Source organism: Lutjanus erythropterus, chromosome 23 (genome assembly GCF_056507025.1).
Source record: "Lutjanus erythropterus isolate fLutEry1 chromosome 23, fLutEry1.hap2, whole genome shotgun sequence".
Lineage (NCBI taxonomy): Eukaryota > Metazoa > Chordata > Actinopteri > Lutjaniformes > Lutjanidae > Lutjanus > Lutjanus erythropterus.
In genome coordinates, this window is record NC_139339.1 from 22,863,115 (window position 1) to 22,885,949 (window position 22,835).

Genomic DNA, 22,835 nt, shown 5'->3' on the forward strand with positions numbered 1-22,835 from the left:
ATAATGCAACATAATGCTTTATAGACACTGGCATCATAGAAAGTGTTAGCACAGTTTCTTGTGTGTCACATATTTGGTGAGTACAGGTCAGAGTCACAGAATTAGAGAATAACGCATCATGTAATAGATGTCACATTAAATAATTCCCCATACTGTGAACTAGTCTTTCTAGAAAATTGCAACACTTCACCTATCAATTTTAATGCCCCAATCCTGATTCCCGTGGTGTTTCAAATTGTGTTATTCACATTATTATTAACTGAAGGGCAGCCATTTGACACATGGAATAAGAACCCTGCAGGAAACTTCTTGTTGTTTTACTCATAAAGAACAAAGTGTATATCCTACCTACATATATTTAAAGCTGTATGCACCTGGACCAGTGCGTGCGTACTTCTGTGTGAGTGTGTACCGTACAGTGTGTTCACGTACAATGTGCTTTCCCAGATGGGTGCACCACAGGGGGTTGCCTGAGGTCCATCACCTGGTAGTGAAATGCAAATCATGAACATAAATAAGTCCTACACTCACACTGCACATACACACACTCCCACTTTGATTACAGCGTCTGCCTGTCTCGCTAAGCAGGAATTTTATGGAGACATCTTTTTCTACCTCCTCTCTTTTCCATATCAATCCACAAAGAAACCAGGCATTAGAATTCCCCCTGGTCAGCATTTGGTCTCTCTAGTTGTGTTTTTTTCCCCCTCTGCTGCTCTGCATGAAAAATCTATTCCAATCGCCTGCTATCCACCCTCGTCCCTGAATTGTCTCTTTTCTCTTTCCCCCTCGCCCCTCCTCGCTTTCAGCAACACTCAGCATCATCGTCCTCCCTCTTTCCTCAGAGTGGGGCTGCTGAGCTGGGAATGAAACACCGGTGGATGTGTAGATCTTTCTTGAGCCCATTTTAATTGGACCGCTGCAGTCCACTGTTATATTTTCTTTTCTCTCATGGGTGTGTGTGTGAGAGTGCGTGCGTGGATGCATGAATGTGTGTGTCTTTGCAGGAGCTCGTGACCTCAAAAGCCCAGAGCGCTAGCTGCTCATAATTATGTTCTCTTACAGGGAATTTGAATCGCAGAGCTCGAACTGGCACTCACTACTGTATCCCATACTTGAGGATGGCAGCTTCTGTCAAACCTCGTAAAAGAGAAAATGACGCTGTTGTAAAAGGGGATCTACTGTTATGGAACTCAGCTAACATAGTAGCTCAGGTTCCTCTGTTTAGTTGAGTCAGTGCCGAGATGAAAAAAGGCAACGTGGCGTATTCAGGGCACAGCATTGTTCCATAATAACAAGATTTTCTCTGTTCAGTATTTTCATCTGTGGAGGCCAATTGGACACTATCCAATTCTACAGTTAAGTTTTAGTGGACATGAATGTATTGTTAGCTCTGATCTAAACCCTCAATCTATAGGTTTCTTTCAAACACTCAGTGTGTGAATAGATCATAGTATGAAATGCAGAGCTGCATGACTTACGGCTGTTTTTGTTCGCACCGACTTTTGCAACAGCAAAGGACTTAACAGCAGAGGGCTGCCCGTCCCCCTTTCAAGTTGTGGTACCATTGTTAGTCACTAGCAGTGTTCGTTCCTCTGTGGGGGAGTCTGAGCCCTCTGGCTAGCATCAGACTTCAGCATTTTATTGATTTATAGATATACTTGTTATACAATGTGTTATACTGTGCTTATAGGTATATCTGTAGTAATAAGCAATTCAAATATTCTCAATGGTTTGGAACAGTGATACAGTATTTTACAAAGATTTAAGTATCATAATATTTCATCATTACTGGTCACTCTGGCATTTTTTGGCAAGGATCATAGTGTATTGTAAGTCTCATAGTTGGAGTGCATAATAATAATGCCTTGCATTCACTGTTACAATGCATTATGTGCTTTAAATAAAGTAATGAAATTACATTTCTGAGGTTTTGACTGATATAATAAACATAAATTACAATCTGGTTATAAGTCACTCTAAATGGTAATCGTTTGCTTTGACTGAAGTTAACAAAAAACCCCAACAAAATCAAATCTAAAATCAAATCAAAACCAACAATCAAAAAAAATCCATGCCAAAACAACACACAAAATGTTGGAAAATTATTTAATGGGCCATGGCAGAAATTAAGTACTTTAATTTGACACGTTTTGATCATGAATGACTCAATGACGGACATTTACGTTTCACTCATGTAGAAATGCCAAAAAATTTAATACAGTTTAATAATTTTATAATGCATTATAATTACATAAAGCACTATGTATATTAGATTAGACAGCTTTATTAATCCCCAGTGGGGAAACTCAAACGTCACCAAATCAGCTCATACACACAGCAAACAATATAGACATTACTCTCACAATACAGAACAAATAACTAAATAACACCATAAAAAGCCATTTACCAGAGAGTCAGTGTTCATTAAAAAATCTGTTGACTGCTGGAACAAAACACCTTCTGAGTTGTCGAGAACACTGAGGCATCACTGAAGCAAGTCTATTAAAAACACTGCAAAGGATGGCCTTCAAAAAACGGAACTGATTTAGTCTGGTCATTATAAAAGATTATAATGCATAATAAAATTGTAATAATGTAGTACAACTGTGGGAATTATGATACACCTTAGCAGAAATGTCAGTGAGTAACTTTCCAATGCTACAGTGAGGTTTAATGCACGTAAATGTATTATTACTCTGATCTAAACATTAATTCCATGGCCAGGAATCTTCTCTTTCAGCTCAGTGTGAATAAGTGGATCGGGGTATGAACTGTCTTGTTAGCTCAGACACATTATCACAGTCAATCCCTCCTAGCAAACTTTGACCCTTTGACTTGCCGACACATCCTGCAGTTAGCCCTGACCCCTGCAAGCTCAACACTCTAACTACATATGCTTAAGCGACCCTGACAAACAGCTGGCTTCAGTGGCTCGCCCCCATGTACATCTGCATGATTCATGGCTTGTTCTGTTGACATCGACTGTTGCACCAGCAGCAGGCTTACCAGGGACTGCCCGTGGCCCTATCGTGATGTGGCCCTGTTGTTATGACCATTACGGTGGCTAGCAGTGATCGTTCCTCTTTGGCCGGCTCCGAGCCCTCTGGCCAGCATCAGACTTGGGCACACTCGTTAGCTTAACAACCATGTTGGGGAAAGCTCGCCGGGTTTGCTGTGTGGCCAGAATCAGTCGAGGATGATTCTGAGTGACCATACAGTGCTCTTGTTCCATGCAGAATGCAACGGTACAAAATGAAACATGCACCATTGCTGTGTTTTAGCAGGTTCAGTTCATGCTGGGGCTGGGAGTTGAAGCGTTTGCAATGAACATGAACAGGAATTCATTTTTCTTGGCAGGGTATTAGTTTGTCAGACACTCCTTCTATTTTAAGCTCCTCAGACTCTTGCACACATTTCCATCAGTGGTCTGGGAGACATCTTGATCTCTGTGCCTCTTCTACACAGTCAGAGAAAATAAGATTTCTAATCTTTCATTTCCTGATTGTCTTGATAGAAATGTTGTCATCATTGCCCACTGCAGGCTGATGATCAGCTTCGCTCTCTGAAGCTGTTTTGATTAGGGTTTAGACATAATAATTATACAACTGTGCTCAAGTTCTCACTGCAGCAGCAGCAACCACACAGCCTGAATAGAGACTGATGGCAACAACCTGCAGCCATTAGCTGCCGGCTTGTGTTCCATTGATCCGATTGCATTAATCAAGGTTGTTTACAGAGAGAACACAGCGACCAATGATGGATGACTGCTGGTAATTATGCATCAGCCCGCAAACATCACACCTCTCATTTTATGGTGTGCTGACACAGTTGATGAAAATAATCCACAATCCTGGCTATTTTTACACCAGTTAAGAAATCTCCCTGACACCTCTTCAACTCCCATGTGACACATTTAGAAAGTGCGAGGAGAAGTGACGGGCTGAGAGGCAATTGGAGCAAAGGAGATGGAGAGATGAAGAGAGAGGAAGCTTCTGTTTATGTGATCATGGCCCCTTTGCCCTGCTGATCTCCAAGACAAAGTGAGAGGGCACAAGTGGCAGGATGAGAATTAATTGCGTTTTAATAATCGCCAGCTCTTTTATTAATGAGCCCTGCGTCCCCCTTTTGTTTTTCTAGCAACGAGTACCTCTCCCTGCCAGTGGCTGCATTAAAGGCTTAGCGGCTCATTTAACCCTGGATGTCTAGCACTCAGCTTTCTTGTTTGCAGTGTTACCTGGGCAGGGAGGTGAAGCTTCACTGCACTGTCAGCAATACACTGTACCAAGCCAAACACCACCATCGATATGTGGTTTTGAGTCATTGTTCTTAGTAATACCAGTGGCATTATGATCTGGGAATGAAGCCAATGCCAAACTATGACAAATTCTCCTTTGGAGGAAGTGCAATTCCAATGCAGGGTCTAGGGTCTAAATTAAGTGTTGAGAACATTATTGTACCTTCCAAAAAGTCCCTGGTCTGGAGATAGCGCTTTTCAAAAGTACAGACATTTTGAGGGTGGGGCAGCACTGAACATTTCTGATTGGTTGAGAACTTACAACATTTTATTTAAGTCATCATTTTTAAATATCTGCAGCAAATATCTCTTCAATCATCTCCCTGGAACTACCTTTCAAGGAACTAAAAGGTTTCTTTAGTTTGTTCTTGTCTGCGTTTCCACTGTGGTCAAAAGACCTGAGAAGATTAGACAAATTAGTCTGCTGACATGTGAAAAAGCTATACCTGTTTATTCACATCATTTTTGCTTCCAACTAGGACAGGCATCATTATTTGTGGGACACTGCAACCAAATCGCTGTTTCCAGTCCCCCCTTGATTTCACACTCAGCATAAATGCTCAATAAGGCCTGGACTTTGTCATTGGTCCGTTGTCAAATGCTTTCCTCAGTTCCTGGACCCTGGACCCTGCGGTGGAAAAGTACTGAGTTCCAACAAGGCTTCTTAGTCGCTGGGGAATGTTTCTCCAGTGGAAGTGCAGCTATACTTGTGATCTAATAGCAAGCTATTCTTCAGCCTTTGACCTCCTCACCCCACCCACAGGGACAAGTATGTGACAGTGGACTTGCATCCCAAAACCTGTGCTTTTCAAGTGTTGTTTCTGTACAGTGCACTTTGCCCCTACAATCTAATAGGTCCTTCACTGCACTTTTACCACCTCCTGCCTTCACTTTTTTGTTGCTTGGCTAGTCTGGCAAGAGCAGCATATATCTTTTGCCCCCTATTGTTAGTAGTATTATGGCCAAATGGCTCTTACTATGTGTGCAGCAGTGGCCCTTCCTCTCTTGCGGCCTGTAGCAGCCAAGCCAAATAAATATTACATGGACCCTATTCTAAAGGGCAGCCATTCCCATTCATTTGTGCTGCACTCGACTCTTCAAACTTTATACGATCTTACATCAGCCAACCAACTCTGCTGCTGCTGTTTCTCAGTTTTTTTTTCTCATTTCTGGAGTTCTTTTTGCTCTTGTTTTCATCTTCATCCGTTATATTTCCCCTTTTTCTCCTATCTATCTTTGTATCAACTTTAACTTCTCTGCTAGCAACTTTCATCTACTCTTTGCAGCAGTGTACCAGCATTTTCCTTTATATTTACTTCACACATGGTGTGATCAAAAGTCTCTCTATCCAATTTCATGTGGCTGAAGACAAAAAGCCCAGGAAAAAAAAACAATATAATAAAAAAGTAACAGCAGTAAATGGGAAAACAATTCTCCAGTGGGCTGTGTGTGTGTTCTTGCCATCAATTGATGGGACCTTTTTTCCTCCGACTAAATAATTTCACACACAACTGGGAAGGGGACAATCATATTTCACCAGGCTCTACTATATCATCCACTCGAGCACCTGGGATAATGCACAGCCAACCAGTCAGAAAAGAAAGCTGGAAGTGGAGTGGGATTTCTCCTATTAGATCTGTAATAAACAGATCATCAGTCTTAATGGTGTAAGAAAGCCAGTCTTTTGATGTCACGTTTTCTTTATTTACCAGCCACCATGGCCCCTGCTCGACTCCAGAGCTGCCTAAAAGCGCAGGGAGCACAGAAGGTGGCTTAATGGAAGTGACTGGTCTCCTCCGGCATTCTGCTATTTCAGTCTGCCCTGCCTCCAACGAGGTGGAAGTCTGCCCTCATTATATTGTTGTTTACAGAATCCTCCTTCTCCCCTCTTATCACTGATTACCTTCACCTACGTGTCAAGACACCGTGCGCGACCACTACCGGCGGCCTCTGAAGCCACGTGAGGGACGATGTCCTTTTTTTGCTGTCACATCCCATACTTTAGCACTTGTGCACATCTATTTTGAATCCTTAAACAAACTTTGACACAACAAATCACCAGCACCAGCCGCCGCCTCGACTCGAGCCATGAATCACGTCAACTCGTCACGGTGCATTGAGGGAGGGATTCATGACTGCTGTCTTAATCAAAATCCACACTGTTTCTCCCGCTGTCACTCCCTCACGCCAACAATTTGTTCTAATGTTGATGTAATAAGGCTCTGTCATTGGCAGGATATAAATAGGCTGTTCCCCACTTTGAAAAGACGCTTATATAAACATGGCTCTAATAAGCATTTCTGCAACCCTATACACCGTTGCATCAAACTGTCTCTTTCAGTGGCAAAACAACAGCAAGAGAGGTGAGAAGAGAAGTGGAAGGTGGAATTAGGCAGGACAACCCTCAATTATACACATTATGGTGCCTTTTTTGTCATAAAATAGACCAACTAAACACAATTTAAAGAAATTTTCAAGGAATATACTTTTTAGGGTTCACTTTAGGGTGTGTGACCTTAAAGTAACACACTACCATTAACTCAAGGAATGAAAAACGAGAGCTGTTTTTTAAATTAATTAATTAAAACATTAAAAATTAAGTATTTCCATATGTTTCTTTGTCTCACAACATTGTTTCTTTGTGGAATATCCTATAGGAAAGTGTGTAAGTTGTTGTGTTGTGTTGTTGCCACCTTTAGCTCGCTGCTTATGGGTTAAAATACAATAAAGTTATCAATGCATTTTACATTCTCTCTAACAAAAATCTCATGATGGGAATCTGTGATGGTACAGTTTTACCTCAGTTACTTTATTATGCATTTTAATCACTTCAAGGCAAACTTAACTCATGAACTGGAATCTGTTTTATTTACAGATTATAAAATGATAGAAAAATGTTTTCATATTGTTCCTGTGCAGAGAGATGGATGTGATTATGGAGCTGAACTGTGTGATGAAAGCTGCAAAAAGGGATTCAGCTTGGCTTTCAGACAATAATGTGACAAAGTAAACACTGCTATTAGTGACTGCCTCTTTTTTTAAAGTATTGCCCCATAATTGATGAACAATTGTGTGAGCATAAAAGGCCAAAAGTGAATATTCTACCTAGAAGCAGCACTGTAGAGGGTTAAAACTCCTGGTGTTGCCCATCAAGAGAATCCTCCTTGTGCTAAACGGAGACATGAAATGCTCTGTGAAAGCAGAACACGACTTCCTATAATGTTTGCATCTCCAGTCATCGCCAGCTGCCTGTTCTAATCTACTCCCTCAGCTGGTTGCGACTTCTTTGCGCGACTGTCTTTGATGACTTCCTGCTGCAACACTGTGAGCTTTGGAGAAGACATTAGATTTTACACTCTGTCAGGCCGTGTATTCGATTTCTTTCATTCCCAGTATACTGGGAGAATCCATAGTGTGAATGTGTTTAGCATAGACATGCAGGTTTTCTCCACTAACGTTGTCACCTACTGTGTATGAGCTACTGAGCGTGTGTGTGTGGGTGCGTGAGTAGGCGCACACGGCCTTCCTGCTGTGCTGTTTGTGATTTGAATCCCCCCCCCCTACTACAGGCAAAGGACCGGAGACGCTGTTCGCGGGGCAGAAGCTGAACGACAATGAGTGGCACACTGTGAAGGTGGTGCGAAGAGGCAAGAGCCTGCAGCTGTCAGTGGATAACGTCACAGTGGAAGGTTAGTCGTCTTCAGTATACAGAGGGGTTAATTTGGTTTGAGAGGCAGTAAGTAAGAACCAGAAGTGGGAAGTAGCTAAGTATAAATACTTCTTTACTATACTTAGATTTTTTTCAGGTATCTGTACTTAAGTGTTTTTTTTTTTTCTTTTAACTTATTTTAACACACGTATCTTTAGTCTTGTTATTTTAGTTTTCATCTTTCTGACTGCCTTCCCAACTAAAGACCAGTTTCAACCTAAATGGATTCCTTGGTGTATTCATTAGTGCATATCAGCAAGACAGATGTAACAAGACGAAAACAATGTAAAATACATAAGACAAAAAAATCTAACAAGACATAATAAGACAAACAGTGTAAAAGATGTAAGACAAACAAGTCACAGTGAGACAAAAAGACATATCAGTACAAAAAAGATGTAACAAAACTAAAATTAGGTAAAAGGTATAACAAAACGAAACAGAGAGGGAGACTCGACCACAGATAAAAGAAGACGGTTTGGTTTTCTTTACACACAAACAGCCAGTAGGAATGTCCTTCACAGGGCAACTTTTCACTTTATACTTTGAGTACATTTCAGAGCCTGAATTTTTTCATTTTTCCTTGACTAAAGAAGTTGAATCAATACTTCTACATTCATCAAAGTCTTTTGCCACCTCTGATGAGACCATAGTGACTGTGAGGATGTACACAAAACACATCCACCCACAGGAAGTCAACTGTTTTGCCTTTTGTCGTGAAAAGGACTCCTTTGACAGTGGAAGGTGACTAATTATGATGTAAATGAATCACACGTGGAGGTGGCTTATGGCTTGTTAATTTACTATTAAACTGATATTCAGGGAGAATGGTGTCAGAGCTAAAAAAAAAACAAAAAACAAAAGGCAAACGTAATATTGCTGAAAATGAAATCATTCCATTAGTTATTGGTGAGTGAACCTTAATACACAACTTTGGTCAAGATCTTACCAATATTGACTCACAGTATGTCTCATTTCTAAGGCTGGAAATGGTAAACAAGCTAGTTGCAACCCCAGCAAATCCATACAGCTATATAAATAGCTGAAAGGATGAAATATTTGTAATTTAAACTGAGCACAAAAGAGAAATAAAAGTGGACAAGGTTTTATAAGCATGTACCAACTGCGAGAGAGCACCTTGGTACAAAATATAGAGGTACAGGTTCTGCCAAGTTCTGAGAAAATAACAAGAGCAGGATGAAAGGTCAAGAGACGAGGTGGAGTCACAGTATTGTGGCCTCAGGCGAAAGGATGGCAGGGTGCAGGGATGAGGCAAGAGGTGAGAAAAAGGTGTGAGTTTGATGACGGAGGGAGAGTGGGCACGCTGGGGCCAAAAGCAAAGAATGACCCTGAATTTCCGACTGAGTTCATATACTGGTTCATGGCAAAGAAAAGGCGGAAGCGCCCAGGGAGTCCTTGCAGGGCTGGCCGGGCTTCCGCATGGAAGGCATTTTAATCGGCGGCTTGCCAAGCTCATTACTTCACCTCTCCCAGTAAACACAATATAAATCGTGGCGTGTAGAGCAGTAACAAGAGATTTTCTGCAATATTATGCTTGTTTAATTTCCTTCACAGCAGGTTAGGAAAATAGGCTCAACCTTTGTGAGCCATACAATAGATACATATGCTGTGCACACACTGTTTTGTCAAGCAGCTAGAATCAATTTTAAGATCAAGATAAGCTTAATAAAGATACGGTGATAAGGTGATATGTGCTTATCACTAAATTATTAGAGTGTGATATGCATTGCTTGATAGTTAAATGGATTATAAATGCATTCTGATATTACCATGCCTTTTCCATGATTATGTTGAGCTTAACATATGATTTCCATAGAAGATATAAACTTGTAGAAGTTTAACTTACTGTGCTTTAAAACATATTAAAGCTGCTACAAGAGGTTTTTAACTTTTATTTTTGACATTATATTTTGTGGTTAATACTGTGGAAACACTACTGCTCTAAAAAAAAAAAAAATATACGAAAGTTTATTGCAGTAGCTTTAAAATTCTTGTCTTGGAATGTTGGCATCATGTTATAAAACCACATATCACTTAATATTTTCCCATGATGCTTTATCTTGCCTAATGGAGAACATTGCAATTAATGTATTTATTGCCATTTGTCTTTCTTCTGTTTTATCCACCGTTTCAGGCCAGATGACTGGTGCCCACACCCGTCTCGAGTTCCACAACATCGAGACGGGCATCATGACTGAGCGCCGCTTCATATCCGTGGTTCCCTCGAACTTCATCGGCCATCTCCAGGGCCTGACCTTCAATGGGATTCCCTACCTAGACCAGTGCAAAAATGGGGACATCTCCTACTGCGAACTGAATGCCCGCTTCGGCATGCGCCACATCATTGCAGATCCAGTGACGTTTCGAACGAAAGGCAGCTACTTAGCTTTAGCCACGTTACAAGCTTACGCCTCCATGCACCTCTTCTTTCAGTTCAAAACCACCACGCCCGATGGCCTGATGCTCTTCAACTCTGGAGATGGGAGCGATTTCATTGTTGTGGAACTGGTGAAAGGGTGAGTCTCCTGTGATTTTTATTGATGACTTAGTGTAGCATTTAGTTTTGTTTTTCCAAAAACTCTCTAAACAGATGCTCCTTCCCCCCAATTCCCTTTGTGTTTGGCATTAATTATGGCAATAAAAATATTTTCAAGTTATTTCTCAGGCAGGCTTTTACAGTCTGCCAGTGACTGATAACATGAAAGCCAGTGTGAAATACAGTCGGGAGTTTGGTGAATTGTCGATTGATCACAACACAAATCAAGAAAGGAGTCTTGAACTATCATTTAAACTGCGTCTTCTTTGCAGCAAAACAAAATATAAACTGGAATAGCTTTTTTTTGTCAAAGTTAACACAGATCACTGAGTCATTTAATGCTGCTACGAATCAGGATTGACTTGATGAAAGTGACTTTAGTGTATGTTGGTGAGTAATCATAATCTGTCGTCTTAAAAGCTCCGCTGAAAGCTACACATACTGTGGGTTGTTATTTGTTGGAAAACAGAAAGTGGAGAAATGTCCATATCTGTTTTACTTGAAAACTTCTCTCTTGGGTTTGTATTTTACAATCCATTAACTTTTAATGCTTAATTGTAAGCTCAACGTTTTCTCTGACCGGCAAAGTATTGGGCAATTTTTCCGTAAAAGCTAGAAGAAGCACAAGACATAAATAAACTGGTTGGAATTGTGGATTGTATCACCCGGAAAGCTGTTCCTAATTAGAGTATCAAAAAGAGGCTTTTCCTTGTGTATCTCTCTTCCTCTTGTGCTCTATATTCAGCACTGTTACAACACAAAAGCCTGAGCTGCCTCTGTCACACAAAGACAAGAGGCTACAAAAAAGGAATTGGAATCGAGGTAGAAAAAAAAAAAAAAACTGCATACCTTGAATGAAACAGCCACAATAGCCTTAACCTAAAACACAAAAGACAGCCATATTTGTGTGAAGGAGGGAAATGTGCCACCTCGTCTGCCTTTGGGCGAACAGGGGCTTTTAGACAAAAGCGGGTTTCTATATTTACATGTCAAACCAGTGAGAAAAACAAAAAAGAAATCCCAGGCCTCGTGTACAGCAACATGAACTTGTGATATTATTTTTCTGAAAAACATGTTCCCGACAGAGAGCAGGATGGAGACATCAGAGACAAAATATGAGAGCAGGATGTCATCCTATCTAATCACTTCATCACAACAATTGGAGGTTGAGTGTTGTTGTGACCTGCCATTACTGTCTCATTGAAGGGAAATGTGTTATGATGAGAACATTCAGTTGGAATTAGAAAGTAAGCTCAAATCAATGCTTTGATGATTAGAGGTGAGCGATATGGCCAAAGATTTTATGTAACTGTAACTGTTCTCTGAATTCAATTAAGAAATTATTTAAAATAACCATACTGCAGTGGATTGCTGGCTTCGCTGCGTGTCACTTTTTTCCCACTCTGTCAAATAAAGGCATAAAAAAGCCCACAAAAATAAATAGTCAAAAAAGATAATAACCATACAGTAGGTCATCACATTTGATTATTTTCCCCCTTTAATTTTTTGGAATTTCCATACAAAACAAAAAACAACAGCCTCACATGAGACAATGCTTAATTAAGACTCACACCAGTAAGACTTTTTTTAAAATGTTTAAAGGAGAAGATATACAATATTTCCTGTACAAAATCATAAAAAACATGGTAACACAATAAATTGAAACACTGTCTTCTCCAGCCAGCATGTTCTAAATTGAAATTTCCAATTTGATGTGGAGCGTCTATTTTTGTTTGCCTGTTTCACGTGTGTTAGAGTTAAAAGTAATTCCAAATGAGTTATTTTCTGTTCATGAGTCATAAGAAATCATTAATAGTCTTTTGGAAGGAGTAGATGTTGAGAATGGTTAAACTGAGCAATTTGTTGATGGAGTTTGGCAGGCAGTGAGGCGGACAGTGACGGAGCTCCAACTCCTCCAACAACTCCAACTCCACTGTTTATTGTCAAGGTATAATGTTACGCTCATGTAGGTTCAGTGTCCCTCCAGCCTGCAGATGACCTGCCTGATAACCTATTTAATATATTGTCTTTAGTTCCAACTTGCTATTTGGACTGCAGTACTCATTTTTGAATGATGAGAAAAATCATTTTGAGTGTTTTTAATAGGTATGTGAATAGGTACAAATATATACCAGCCTGGTTGGGATGTCTCTTGCTCTGTGGTAAACCAGCTTAGAGATGCATTACTGCTACCGATTGTCACTCTCAAAACACATGAGAATGAAATGATAAGCAGCCCTGCTGCTCAAGTAATGTTACCTTGTGAGGCAACAGGATCTACGAGATTGTGTGAGATCACACTATCATGTCAGATCATGCGTGACTAGCTCTCGTGATATTGCCAAATCTCTACCCCTAAAAGCAAATCTATACTGTAACACAGTATATATTGGCAAATCACCACAACCTAACCATGAATGTTCACATTTTAAAAATTGATTTTCTTTCTTTCTTTCACAAACAAACAAGCTATTGCATGTGATTTGACATCGCACGCTCATTCTTATTCCTCCGACATCTTTGTTCGCAGGTATGTCCACTACGTCTTTGATCTCGGCAACGGGCCGTCGCTGATGAAGGGCAACTCAGACAAGCCGCTCAATGACAACCAGTGGCACAACGTGGTGGTGTCCCGGGACGCCAATAACGTACACACGCTCAAGATCGACTCACGCACCGTTACTCAGCACTCCAATGGAGCCCGCAACCTGGACCTCAAAGGTAAGAGCAAGCTGTCCGACTCTCTATGATAGATTCTTCCAGAAAACATTAGCACTGACAGGAAATAACTATTCCACTGTCATCCTTGGTCTGTCCCTTAAGTGTTGTTGGACGGTGGCCATGAACACATGCCAGCTCAAATCCATCTAAATTAGGCCAGCTTTCAGGATCACGGGGGCTTTTAGAATAAGTCTGCAGTATCCACTGGTTTTCTTAGTTACTGAGGAATTCTTGCTTTTTTTCTCTGGGGAATTTCTAAAAGACATCTTGTAAACGCTTGTTCCTAAATAATTGTTAAATAATTCTACCTTATCCTTTGTTAGATATTTCATTTTTGTATACCTTACAAAAGTGACTCAGAATCCAAGGCTTACAGGAATCCAGATGTGTTGCTTAAACGTGCACAGTTTTTCTTAGTTTTTTTTCCTGAAACTTTGGATGTGTCAGTGCAAAGGCCTGGAATAAACAGAGAAAACTAAATACCGCTGCCAAGTGTAAATGTGCTTGCCAAACAGGAATGGACAGGGGGTGAAATAAAACTTAACAAAAGCCTGGCAGCCTCTGTGCTAGCCTATCCTCTTCACCTTGAAAGATGATACCCCCACTTTCAGCAGATGTTGGCTTTACAGGAACAGGGCCATAACAGAGCAATATCCTCCACCAATTGGTTTCCCGATATGACCTAAATCCTACAACGCCGACCAAGGTGAAAAAAGAATCAGACCAAAAACAATAACAGCTTATCACTTCATCCTCTTGCACTTTGGTCTTTTTTTTTTTTATTTCCACTCGCTTGTTGCCAGTGAGCTGCCCGTCTGACTGGAAAAAAAACAGTCACATTGGGTACACTTGACTTTTACCCGCAATACAATGACTGTCTTTTGATGGAGACACCTTTACTTCTTTGACTTTAAAATACCCTGCCCTCTTGTATCATCTTGAAATAATAGCCATGGTTACAAGGCACTTAAGTGTGAATAGGGATCTCTGGTCTGCTGGGAGACTGGGACTGGAAGCTTAGGTAATTGTAGGCTTTAGACCTCAGAAGTCAGGTTTTCTGACGTGTTATTTGGATGCCTGAGAGTGGCTGCCTGTGGAGCGAAAGAGTGACAGCGTGGAAATAAAAGCAAGAGAAACAAATGCTTACTTGGAAGAAAGATGCAAGGATGTTGACAGTGGTCAACAGAGGACAGAGGGTAGCATCACCAATGCTAAACTCTTCCAAGTGCCTGTCTGTACCAATATTAAGATGAAGCTCAAGATGATTCACTTTGATTTTGCCTGTGTCATGTCTTAGAGTTTGGAGTGCTCCTGAGGGTAGTGTGCGGGTTGTTGTGTAAGACACATCAGAAGTCATGGTGAACCCTCGGGGCCACTGAAGGCTGAGAAGAGTCATAAGATCAAAAGGCGCCCCAAGCTTTTTTTGGGAAGACATGATTTATTGAGGGACTTGCCCCTTTTTTCAGTTTTGTCCTTTGGGGTATACATAGTGCAATTAAAAAGGATAATCATAAGTGGGGAGCAGAAGAATGGCACTATGCCAGTGTCCTTACGCTGGGTCACAGGCAAGAGTACTAAATACAGAAGAAGCTTTTATAAACCAGACGCAGGGAATGAAGTGTCTAAATCAGTGAGACATGTAACGAGCAGCCAGGTCTCACAAAATATTATGCAAATAAAGTGCATCATGCATATGGCTGATTATGTTATTGTCACATATGCTTTGTTTGCTCATTTTAGAAGACTGCAGTGTCAACAGTAGAATCAGTAATTACTGCATAGATAATAATGAATGCCTGCTTTCGAGGTTTTTGAGTCTTGCAAGCTGCAGTGGGATATGTATTCATTACACATCTGTGTGATTGATAGATAAAACTAGTCTCCTGTGCGTGCGTGCACTCTTGCTGTATATCTACTCCTGTGATCTCCTACAGTAAAGTGAAGTAATTGATGTCTGTAATTAGAAGGGTTTTGTGTTTGATTGATTGCTTGTGTCTGGGCTATGGCAAAGACTGCTGTCAATCAACTCTGAGATTAGACGGGAGAATTATTAAGAGGCAGTTGATGAGGTTTCACTGCTGTCCTGCAGGTGTTGGACCCAAATGGGTTGGGTTTACATCTTAAGCCGGGTACACACTGTGCGATTTTGGGCTGTATACGATGAAAGACAACCAACGTGAAAGAAATGTGGCAATTTTTGGTCATGGCTCTGAAACGGTGGTCCTGCGTCACGCTGTGAGAGACATTCAAAGGTGACTGTTGTCTCAGTCTTCAAGGACATTTATTATCATCACACAGAGTTGAACAATAAAATTAGAATTGTAGTTCCTTCATAATACACATGAAATATAACATATGCATGGATAATTTATTCAATTCAGAATGGAGTAGTATAAAAATCTAAAACAAAATAAAGACATATATACATACAGGTATACACCCAGGAAAAAATTATTTTCGTCAGGCTAAACGTAAAGAGGAGCAGCAGTGGTGATGATAATATGGTCAGTATCTTCACATTAAAATTTCAACAACTTGAAAACACTGTCTATGAACTGTGATGTGTTTGACCATGAAAGCATCATCAGTGTCAGGCTGATCCAGGATGCTGTGGAACGAGTCTATGATGTCTCGTTCGTTGACCAGCCTGAGTCCCATTTTGTCGGTTTCACTTTCCTTGTCTTGCGACTGAAGATAGCCTAGAACAGCATTTGACGATGTGACTGTTGCTACAATCTTTAGCTACTAACCAACCAATAGGAATGCACAAACCTATGTTTTGTGTGCTATTTTAGAATACTTAGCATACTACAAATACTATTAATGTGACCTCAAACTCTCTCGGAAAAATTGCCATCCTAAGTTAGCCTCTTTTCTTTGCCTCATCATCATCTTTGGACTTCTTCCTGTACATAAACTGTATATATTACCACTACAAAAGTTCAGTTCTTGCTTGGCTTCATTGTTTACCACTATAGAAGTACAGATTGATGAACGCTGATGACATTGTCTTGTATATTGACTTGCGGTGTAGCCTACAATTCAGTAAGTGTGATTATCGTACAACCTGCATACATTAAACTTGATGTTGTTCTCAGGTTTATTAGATCTGTGTTGTATAGTTTGGCTGAAATCTCACAGTCTGTGGGAGGCTTTAACCAGGACCATTATTCCACATCCTCCCCCGTTTTCAAACTCCCCTACCATATGCAATCATGTTGCACTTTGTCCTCTCTAATCAAGCAGAAGTGTTTCATATCCAGGCCCCCAAGCAGAAGAGACACACACCCTCAGCTGTCATTACAGTTAACAAAATGTAAACATAATCTGTCTTCCCATTATTAGGACAAACAGTGTTCTCCAAGCAATACAACTGGTGTTAACATTCTCTCACTCAGCCTGAGTGATTAATAGACAATTTTACCTCCTCCTTACAAAACACCACCAACCAAGCGTGCGGCGACAAGATCCCTCAGCTGTCCACCACAGAGCCACGCAGCAACAATGGCTCCATTTGCATATTCAATATTACAGACACCCTGTTGAATGATTTGTCACATAAATGAAACAGAAGGCAGCCGTTTTGCCTTTTCAGTGCCCAATCAACACAGTATACATGGCTGGGGAGTAACCCTCCATCTGTGTTATTAATCTGTGAGCCGCTGTTTGGAAACTTCTTCATTTTCAGCGGTCCGTTTCTTTATCGGAACAACTGTTGCCTGCAGGGGATGCAGGCTGTGGCACCTCGGTGCTGGTGGGGAGAATAATAGTTGTAAATCTTGCTTCAGAGGACTTCAGTGGGGAGAAGATGTCTCTATCCTCAATTCCCTCGTCTAATTGGGCATTCAAACCTTGCTCTGTAGATCTGCTGTGACCATTCCCCTGCCAGAATATCATACACAGCTCAAACACTGGTGCCATAAACACTGGAGCAAAGCGGCAGACCTAAACATGTGTGTAGGTGACAAATACATAAGCATATATTCTACCAAACACGCTGTGCTGAATTGTTGTGACACTTGAGTACACACAGAGAGTATGCTGTGTACGCTTTTCTGACTGTTCAGCACTCAAACACAAAGCTTTGCAAATCAAACACAGAAGAAATAGCAACAATAAGCCATTTCTCACAATCTCTTTGCTCCGTTTTAACACCATTTCTGCCTGCATTTCAAAGAAAAAAAGAAAAAAACCCAATTTTCCAAGCTTTATCTGTGTAATTGCCCAGAGAAAATGGGGAAAATAGGTTTTGTGCTCTCTGTCTTCCATCTCTTTGTTTTTGGACAGGCAAAAAATCTTCAAGGCATCCCTCTTTGTCAGCTAAAGTATGGTGAGGGAACAACACACACAGCCCCCGAGGACAGCGCCGAGTGGATCTAGTTTTGTACAGAGAATGCAAGTCTCTGAAGAAGACATGTTGAACATACACCGTACAGGGAATACGGCTCTGTCATTCCTGTTGACAACCTGCAAAACACAGCGATAGCAAGCTATTACCATATTCTTCCCCCGAAATAGCCTTGATGATTCTACAGTGCAACTGTTAAAAGGATCTTTATCAAATATGCCAGGAAAGCTTTACAGAATGATGGTAAAACATGATAATACAAAAATCATCTAGTAGTATTACAAAAGATGAAAAGTGTTATGTATATGATATCACTGTTTGGTTGCACTTTAATGAGATGAATACTAGGAATATGTTCTTTATCAGACAGTGTTGGACCGTGCTTTAGATCCTTATCAGACTTTATTAGAGGACAATTAGGGACACATTACAACAGAACTGCACTGTAAACTAAAGTGTATTGTTTCCTATTGTAAGAATCTCATTAGACTTTATTAGAGGGTAATTAGGGAGACATTACATAGAGCTGCACTGTAAATTAAGTCAAATCACATATTTACTGCTTTCCCATTTACAAACTATGTGAGTCAGATCTACCAGTAAGAGGAATGGTGCGTCTATAGGTTGACGGTGTGCCAAGTAGCAAATGTAATGTGTCCCTCCAATTTTTCCCTAGTTACCTTCTAATAAAGTCTAACAAGGGTCTTATAAAGGGTCTAATACTGAACATATATTCCTATGTGTTGCCTAATTTGCTACAAAATTATGTTTATGTCTTATTAGTATTCTGTAAAATAAAGTAGGACCCACTATTTATTACCAAACAAGTGCAAATGTTTTGAACCAGGAATGGTACTTGTTCATTTGATTTGGAAAGTATCCAGACCAGCAGGTTGGACTCCTCCTTCCTCCAACCTTAATCTTAGCTGGCTAAAATAATTTTTCAGCATGTGGAGGGAGAGAGAGAGAGTGTCCCTTAGGTCCATATACACATGTTTCTTTTGCATAGTACATCATTTTCAAAGGAGGACTGCTTGTTCAGGTCAACTTGTTCTCACTTGGGTCAGAGCAAATTTCTTTGGACGCTTTGTTACTTCCAGGGCAGTGAGAGCGGAGTTTCTTAGTTAGTTTCCTTTATTATCCTTCAGGAAATTCTCTTCATGTCTTTGGCATCTGTCTGGCAAATACAGCCACAACAGAAAATACAAATTGGAAGTTAAGGACAGACAATTAAGAACAAAGTACTCCACAGCAGCATCATCACCAACAATCAAGAGCTGAGTACAACAAAATACAAGTGACACGCACCTCATACTTATGCAAATTGTCCCAGACAGAATCAAGACCTATATGGTGCATCTAAAACAGCTTTTCTAAAGTGCCTTTTACACTGGACATAAAACCTCAGCACCCACTAGCATATGTCTTTTGTCTTCAGTCGGAAAGGATACAATTGGCATTCAGTCATGGGTTAAATGACTCCCTGATTTTTGCCACTTTCTCGGTGTGATGCTATGAGGTCTTGTTGCATACATCTGTAGGGATTTGGGAGTCACTTTTCATTTCCTATAAATTCCGCAAAATCGGTCAAACGTCCCCTGATATTTTTTTTTATTTAAAAGCTTTAATTATGAAGCAGAACAATGGTGCTTTTCAACAGCAGAAACTTAACATGATTCCTCTCTGAGTGAAAGCGAACATGAAACAGTAAAAAACACACACAAAAAAAGACAGACCTCAAACCACGGGGATTCAGTTAGCTACAGAAGAAGCTACAAAAGTACTGGCAGCTGAACCCACTGATACTTTCAAAAACCTCTTTCTCTCTTGATGTCTGCACAGACCAGGAAAAAATAACAAAAAAAAAAAAGACTAATAAATAAAACAAACGAATAAGCAGTCTTATGCAACTTGCAATTTTAGCAGGTTTGTCCATGTTTAAAACACTAATTTTGGTGTTAGAACAGCATAGGGCTCACAATATGCATCCCAAACCAAACTAATGGGCATCTTCCAATATTTGTCACATTTCCTGAAATTTGCATTGATTCTATTTCATCCAATTATGTTTGTATTTATTAATACTGCATTATTACTGCATAGACTGGTGACCAGTCCTAGCTGCTTTCAAATGCATATAATTTATGATCAGAGGATTTTTTTTTTATTATTTTATTCATTTTGTGGATCTTATGACTGCCTGATGTGTAAACCACTGGGAGTTCTATACAGTGAAACTGTTACCCGTTAACAAACACCTCTCCCCAGCCGCTACCTTGCTCCAGTAAAATGTTTTTAATTATCACGGAATAAATTAAGTGAAGAAGGGATTTGCTTCATCAAACACATCCCTTCTATCTCTGCAGGAAAGTGTCAAACAGCCTGTTGTTTGATGTTTCATATTATGAGGGCTGCTTTGCCTGTTCCAGTTGTACTTTTTGATATTTTGCCGCGTGGACGTGATGGGGCATTGCTGTCATTTGTTTGCGTTTGTGCTGTGAAATGAAACTTTTAACTACAGTGCAGTACACACATCTTTTTTATTACCAAAACACGTTTCATGCTTGCCGGGAGTTACTTGTAGCATTTAGTAGCATTTAGCATTAGTAATTACCATGTTTGTTTTGAGCCTTCAGTATAATTACCAAAAATAAACAAGATCACCTAGAAGATCAGCTTCCTCTGGGGAAGCACAAACAATTAGCAGCATACTGTTTGTGACAAGAAGCATTTATATATGTCTTTATTTTGTGTAACACTCACACTGATAATACCACTTGGGGTGGACAGAGGCTAGTTGTCTCCATTTGTTTATGTTAATTATGTAGTATCACAATTAATTTAACAATGATATATTGATCATTAATTCATTAGTGTTGCACATAGCACCTTAAACCAAGGACACTTAAGGTAATTAATGAACGTTCTGTGACTAAAGCTAATTAGAATATGTGGCCTGTAACCAGTAGGCGATGTGTTAATCTTAAACGGTGGGGGGCTGAACTCCCTAGTGATGAGATGAGCAGTTTTATGAAAGTCAGTGAAATTCAGAGATTTATTTCGAAACCCATTGTACCTGCTAGAAAATGGTTGGTGGAATTAGACCATTAACAGTTTTTCACGTGTGTAGTTTATTACAGTCATTCCAGGAGACAAGGTCGTGACCCATAAGTGGGTCACAGGAGATTTTATTTAGGTCCCCAAATAAATAAAACACTACAGAGGAAATTCTGCTTCTAATTCTTCAAATTTAAGTTTTACAGCTGCAGTACATCTTTTATAAAATGCTTAAAATGTGCTGACTGATGAGAAGCCTGTTAATTTCACCCACATATACTTATTTTGTCTCATGTAAGAAGTAGGCTCCAAGATGAAACTGACAGAAGGGTGGGACTTAAATCCGACTGCTGCTTCAGCACCATGGACAGCACTGTGCAGTTAAAAATACACAACAGAGTTAGGACACTGATATTTCACTGCCATGGTTGGGACCATGGATTCTAATGTGCACAAACCTTAGTCAGGATCAAAGAATCAAGCAGACTAGACCAACACATTCAGCTAAATTACCCCTCTGTCCCTGCACTCTCTCAGCTAATAGAGCAGAGGTCAGCAACCAGTGGCTCCAGGGCCACATGCAGCTCTTTTGCCTCCCCCTTTGACAGAAAATTAAATGGAAATGAATATTTCCTTTTAATCTTTAACATTTTAATTTTCATTCATCATTGTAGGCCTAAAGTGATTCTTACAACCTCCAATTGTAAAAACTTTGTAGCCTGTACCGAATGAAAAATTGAAACATTTTAATATTTCATAAACCGAAATTTGCATTATAGCCTACCTCAATGTCTCAGCACCTTTATCTTATAAATTTTGCCGGTGGCCGGTGGCTTAGGTCTCCCTAGGATAGCTATGCCAAATCCAAAATGGGAAAAGTCTCAGAGGGAAATAAAGAATTTAATGGACAAGCCTGACGTGGCTCTTTTGATAGTGAAGGTTGCTGACCACAGTTCTAGGGGATGGAGAAGTATTGATGGCAGGTTAATAAGAAGGATGCATTTTGTCCATTTTCCTCTTAAGGGGGATGGTACCCCCCCTCAGATCACCTCCAAGTTTGTATCTATTGATGGCACTACCATAGCATCACACTTACTAACAAAGTGTCATTTGCATAGAAACACCAAAATATACAGTACTGAGCTCATAATGGCATTACAATTTAAAATCTCTGTTATTTGTTTTTTAAATTTTGTGATGAATTATTAATATTGGAAATTAGTTATTGATCTCTCTTATGCCACAACCCTAATATGCAGATGCTTAAAACTGGAGCAATAAATGATCAAAGATAGTCAAGCAAACACAACAGAAAAGTGCATGTCTGTTGTTGTAGCACTGTTCTGTTTGCCTCATGCATTTTCCTTGTTGAAGTAAACTGTGTTGGTCATGTGGACAAGGAAGTAAACACAAGCATTCATTGCCCTGAGGGGAATACCCTGCTTTACTATGCCAAGAACATGACAGTGTCAGAGATATTAATGTCATTATTAAACATAAACTAAAATTATACAGTGAGGGGAAATGAGGAGTAACAACAACAACAATAGTAGAATAAATCTAAAGAAGAGGTTTTCAGGTTGAGGAAATGCAGGGAGGAGGAATAATTTGGCGTGCAATATTCAGACAGTGCCTGTCCCTTCCTTTTGAAGATGCTTGCTAATGAGGCATACTTGTGCAGAATTGTAAAGAGATGACATTGAATATGTTCCATTTTTCAACAAAAGCAGAACAAATTGAAACACAATATGGAGGAGAGGTTTGGCAAGGCAGAGAAGGGAGGAGAGAAAGACAAACAGGTACACACATTTTAACGAGCTCTGCTCTTGCCAGCGGTAAAATTGAGATTAGCCGTTTGATCACCTCAAAGCAGTTCGTTCTTCCTCTTTCTGGTTAATATTGGTGTCTGAGTAACTAAGCAAAGCTAGTCGCCAATCCTGTCACAACACCAGAACCTCTTCATGTCTCATAGTAGATCAGATTCAAGACTAATTCTAACCTGAATTTCTTCTTTTTTTTCTGTTCCGCAAATGAGAAAGGCCAAAAGACGATCAGTGTTTATTGTTGTACAAAAATAATTTCTAACAGCTGATTAATTATCCTAATGGGGCAGACGTTTAATCTTGTTGCCGTTATTACTGAAAAG

At 40.0% G+C, this 22,835-nt stretch overlaps 1 protein-coding gene across 6 annotated transcripts in view; it reads left to right on the forward strand.

Moving 5' to 3' along the window:
• Positions 1 to 22,835, forward strand: part of nrxn2b (neurexin 2b) — an 884,227-nt gene that overhangs the window by 432,928 nt on the left and 428,464 nt on the right. For all 6 annotated transcript variants that reach the window (XM_084712252.1, XM_084712251.1, XM_084712247.1 and 3 more), the window contains 3 exons: positions 7,867 to 7,986; positions 10,162 to 10,543; positions 13,094 to 13,284. In XM_084712252.1, coding sequence (XP_084568378.1) covers positions 7,867 to 7,986; positions 10,162 to 10,543; positions 13,094 to 13,284 — 693 coding nt within the window. The remainder of the gene's footprint in view (positions 1 to 7,866; positions 7,987 to 10,161; positions 10,544 to 13,093; positions 13,285 to 22,835) is intronic.